This window comes from Cervus elaphus, chromosome 18 (genome assembly GCF_910594005.1).
Source record: "Cervus elaphus chromosome 18, mCerEla1.1, whole genome shotgun sequence".
Taxonomy (NCBI): Eukaryota; Metazoa; Chordata; class Mammalia; order Artiodactyla; family Cervidae; genus Cervus; species Cervus elaphus.
In genome coordinates, this window is record NC_057832.1 from 112,814,991 (window position 1) to 112,820,410 (window position 5,420).

At 35.4% G+C, this 5,420-nt stretch overlaps 1 protein-coding gene across 1 annotated transcript; it reads left to right on the top strand.

Moving 5' to 3' along the window:
* Window positions 1–763: 763 nt before the first annotated feature.
* On the top strand, window positions 764–1,693 carry LOC122674344 (olfactory receptor 2A2-like). Its single transcript, XM_043872579.1, has one exon. It carries the CDS (start codon window positions 764–766, stop codon window positions 1,691–1,693), a length of 930 nt encoding a protein of 309 aa, XP_043728514.1.
* Window positions 1,694–5,420: the final 3,727 nt, after the last annotated feature.

Below are 5,420 nucleotides of genomic sequence, written 5' to 3' on the forward strand. Positions count from 1 at the left end.
AAAAGAATGATTTTATAATAGAGATGGTTGGGATGCATCATCTTTACCAAGTGATCCAAGTTAGTGTCACCAACAATGGGACAAATTAATGCCATGCACCTACTCATGGATAATCTGTTTTTCCTGAAGAGAGTGAATAATGTGAATCAAAAATGAGGAATTTTGTATCATTCAATTTGAGGAACACTCTACTAAAGAAGTACTCTTATTTCCTTCAAAAATATCAATGTCATGAAACCCAAAGAAAGGTTGAATATTCCAAATGAAGGAAAACTAAAGAGTGGGAAGACTAGAGAGAGAAAACTATAAATTAAAAGATCAGGTTAATATGAAATTGTCTGATTTTAATAATTGTATTGTGGTTAGGTTAAATAAATATCTTTTGCTCTTGGAGAAAAAAATGAGGAATTTAATGTAAATATGCATCATGTCGCCAATGTAAACTCAAGGGGTTCAGAAAGAAAGAATATGCTATATATATAGAGAAAAAGAGAATAAAAAGGCAAATATAAAAGAAATATTAAAATTCGTTGAATCTGAGCTTTTGTATATGGGAGTTCTTTGCATAATTCTTAATGCTTTTCTATCTTTAAATATGTTTCATATTAAAAGTTAAAGAGGTTATCGATTTTGTGGAGTAAGTAGGACAAGGACACAACCTTTGTCCGAGCTCATTTTGAGATGAGTAACTCTAATTTCCCTCGATTCTCCAGCTCTGGCTCCTCTTATCACATTTCATTCCTTTACAAGCTGTCATTAAGGAATGGGAAGTAACCAGTCATGGGTCACAGAATTCATCTTGGTAGGCTTCCATCTCAGTGCAAAGATGGAAAAGCTTCTCTTCTGGATCTTCTCCCTGTTTTACATCTTCAGTCTGCTGGCAAATGGCATGATCTTGGGACTCATCTGTCTAGACCTGAGACTGCACACTCCCATGTACTTCTTCCTCTCACATCTGGCCATCATCGACATGTCCTATGCTTCCAACAACGTCCCCAAGATGTTGGCAAACTTAGTGAACCAGCATAGAACCATCTCCTTTGTCCCGTGCGTCCTGCAGACGTTTTTGTATTTGGGGTTTGCTGCTACCGAGTGCCTGATTTTGATGGTGATGTCCTACGATAGGCTTGTGGCGATCTGTCATCCCCTCCAGTACACTATCATCATGAGCTGGAGAGCGTGCGGGGTCCTGGCTGCCACTTCCTGGGTGTGTGGATTCATTCTGGCTCTGGTCCATGCAGTTCTCCTCCTAAGACTGCCCTTCTGTGGGCCCTGGGAAGTGAACCACCTCTTTTGTGAAATTCTGTCTGTCCTCAAGCTGGCCTGTATTGACACATGGATTAACCAAGTGGTCCTCCTTGCCGCTTCTGTATTTGTCTTAGTCGGGCCCGTGTGCTTAATGCTAGTCTCTTACATACGCATCCTCTGGGCCATCCTAAAGATCCAGTCAAAGGAGGGCCGCGGAAAGGCCTTCTCCACCTGCTCCTCCCACCTCTGCGTGGTTGGACTCTTCTTTGGCATAGCCATGTTGGTTTATATGGTGCCAGACTCCAATCAACGAGAAGAGGAGGAGAAAATACTGTCCCTGTTTCACAGTCTCTTTAATCCGATGCTGAACCCTCTCATTTACAGCCTGAGGAACACTCAGGTAAAGGATGCCTTGTATAGAGCTCTGCAGAGGAGGTCCATGTGAGGGGTACATACAGTGTTGTTTGATTGGGGATTTTCTTTTAAAAGGTGTGGTTTGCTGAAAGAAAAACTCAGAAAAATTTTCCAATGAGAAATTTGATATAAATATGGTAATTGTCCAAATTCTAGCTCAGGATATAAGGCAAAGACTCTTGGAAATGAGCATCTTTTGTCCCTTTGTCTTTAGGGACAGCTAAGTTATCAGATTATTTAGTCTTTCTTAAAAAATACTGAACTCTATCTTTTAAAAGTAGGAATATTAATGAATGAAGAGAAAATGTAAGAAAATTACATTCTTAAATTTTTCTGGCTTATGTAGTTAGACATACATAACTTCTTATCACCTTCTAGTAGCTGGACACAGTACAGTAAAATTAATATCATAAGAGAAATCCTCCAAGGTAGAGTTGAAATTTCAATATAGAAAATACTGTAGTTAAATTATTCCATCTCACCAATTTTAAGGCCAATGGATGAAGCAAGAGTTTAGAGAAACTCTAAATTCCTTGTGGAATAATTTAGAAATAAAGAGAAAAAGTTAGAGAAAGTATTAGTTCAATGAGAAACTATGTAAACAAACATATAAAAGTTTAGGATTTGATCAAATGAAGAAAATTCATTAGTAATGTTTAAATTATACTGGAGGTATGGGTTTTGAGTACTGCTCAAATTTTACATTTACTCATAGATTATGATGATTTTTAATAAGACAAGATTTAATCAGTTGAAGTTCCTGAAATTTTCATCACCAACATTTTTGTAATTTTAACAAACCTGTCTGAAGATGGTTTAGGGTATCACCAAGCAGAATGAGACAATTATGATATAGCTGACATTATTTCTCATTCCTGGTGGCAAAAGTTTCATGGATTTATGAAAACAGATTGAACAACTGTCTCCATGATGCTGATGGAAATTATTACGATTGGATGTTTGCATATATTGCAAAATGATCACCTAAATAAGTCTAGTTACATTCATCACCATAGGTAGTTACAAAAATGTTTTGTGATGAAAACTTCTAAAATCTACTATCTTAGCAACTTTCAAGTATATAATATAGTATTATTAATCATAGTCACTACTCTGTAATATGTGCCCTTGACTTATTTATTTTATAACTGAAAGTTTATCACTCTTGACCCCCTTAACCCATTTTGCCCACCCTCCACTCCCTTCTCATGCCTCTGGGAACCACCAATCTATTCTCTGTACCAACGAGCTCAGTTTTTGTTCTAATATTTGTTTTATGTTACACACATAAGTGAGATTATATGGTATTTGTCTTTCTCCCTGACTTATTTTACTTATCATATGCCCTCAAGGCCCTTGCATGTTGTTGCCAATGGCAAAATTTCCTTCCCCCATTATACATACAATTTATTCATTGAGGGACGCTTAGATTGCTTCCACATCTTGGCTATTGTAAATAATGCTGCAATGAACATGAGGGTACATATATCTTTTTGAGTTAGTGTTTTTGTTCTTTTGGATAAATACTCGAAAGTGGAATTGCTGGATCATTTGGTAATACTATTTTTTGAGGGAGAACCCTCCATACTATTTTTCATAGTTGCTATACCAATTTGCATTACCACCAACAGTGCACAAAGGTTCTCTTTTTCTCCCCATCCTTGTCAACACTTGTTATTTCTTGTTTTTTTTTTTTTTTATAATAGATATTCTAATAGGTGTAAGATGGTATCTTATTGTGGTTTGTTTGTATTTCCCTAATGATTAGTGATATTGAACACCTTTCAATGTACCTATTGTCCATCTGTATGTCTTCTTTGGAAAAAGTATTCAGATCCTTTGCCCGCTTAAAAATTGGTTTCTCTCTCTCTTTTTTTTTTTTTTTGCTGTTGAGTTTTGTGAGTTCTTTATATATTTTGGATACTAACCTCTCGTAAGACTTCCAAATATCTTCTCCCATTTGATAGGTTGCCTTTTCATTTTGTTGATGGTTTCCTTTGCTGTGCAGACTCTTCAGTTTTATTATTAAGTGCATCATAATGACATGGATTATTCACTATTTTCTGACAGGTCATGAAAATTTTATTTACCTCAAGAGTTAAATCCTAGATTAAGTACAAAATTGATCCTAATTAACTTACATTTAAAAAATATGTAGTTCCCAAAGGATGAAATATTCAACACTGTAAGTAGATATAATAGGTGTTAAAAAAGACAACCAGTTAAAAAGGTGAAGTCCAGATTACTGCTCTAGACATTACACATAAATAAACACATAGATAGAGTCCCTTAGCCTGGTAGAAGATAATTATTTTTACAAACTTCTTTGTTGCAGGTTTTTTCCATAATTATTTTATGCATAAATTGTTCACATGCTGCCAATGTATAATTATAATTATAATTTTAAAATAAAGGAATCCTTAAAATATAAACTGCTACATTTTTAGAGTTAGAAGTTCTTCAAGTAAAATAGTTCTGGAGAAGATCTAAGTGTTTCAAATCAGTACTCCGAGTGAGAATTTATTTATTTTTTTTCCAGTGAGAATTTAAAAATTTGGTTAACAGTTGCCCAAAGTCAATACCTCAGATTCTAAAATGTCAGTCTGTATATTTTGAATATGTTTAAGAATATTCAACAATATAAACAATCCTTGTCAACTATAAAGTTATTCCAGTGAATCAAATATTTATTTTCTCTGTATAATTGAAAATAGGAAAAATCATCATATGGTTGTAATATTAAACATAATGCATTTTTAGGTAAAAGTATAAAGCATTTCTCCATTATGTTATTTCTTTTACAGAAAGAATGAATGGAAAAAAACAGAGAGTAAAATTTAATGCTCTTAAAATAAGGTAATAAAAAATAGCATTTCTAAACTATTATCTAGTTCAAAATTATTTTTAGAATACAATTTTTTAGCATAATTTTATTTTCACACTTGTTCTTAGCTATACATTTTCCCTTCCATTCCTGTAATACTGTCAAGATGTTAGAGCTATATTTTTGTTGTTCTGATGTAGCTGTGAATACTGTATTGTATGTTGCATTACAGGAAAGCTTATAGAACCTTTCATTATAGGAGAGGGCCAGTATAGGAGCCTTCTGGTAATTGGAAGTGATGAAGTTTCTACTGAGTCACAGTGGAGACCAATTCTACCGTGTATCCTGACTGAAAGCCCTCACTCTCACAAAAAAGGTCATGGGAGAGGGAACACGCACACACACACATTTGGACACAATACTGGCATTATACAAAACAATACAATGACCCAAATGTCAAGGATTCAGAGATACATCAGGTTAAAAGAGCAGACACTGCTAGATGGGAGTCAGAGAGACAAGTGAATGAATCCCATTTCCCCCTACTTATTGTGTAGCTGGAGTCAGTACTTAAAATATAGGACCTTCATGGTGAAATAGGAACAATCTTATGTCATAGAAAATGAAGACCTGCCAATAAGATACTGCATCAGCACAGTGCTTGATATAACACTGTGTTATAACACATAACACTGAGAAAATGCTGTTCTCAAGTACATAATGTCTAGAGGCCAGTGGTCAAGCCTGAAGCCTGAGAGTTGTCCCCAGCTGTGGACACAATACGAACAGAGTCATGTGTCCATCTGCCCAGAAGTAAGACTCTCTCCACTTGAGCTCTGCCTCCAAAAGCAGGGGCCCTGCTCTGGGGCCTCTCACAGCTGAAGAAGTAGTTGTGTTGGCAGCAGTTATATACTTACTAGTTATCACTATTATG

Coding starts and splice junctions, on each gene's coding strand:
- LOC122674344 (XM_043872579.1), top strand. CDS start 764: ATGGGAAGTAACCAGTCATGGGTCACAGAATTCATCTTGGTAGGCTTC.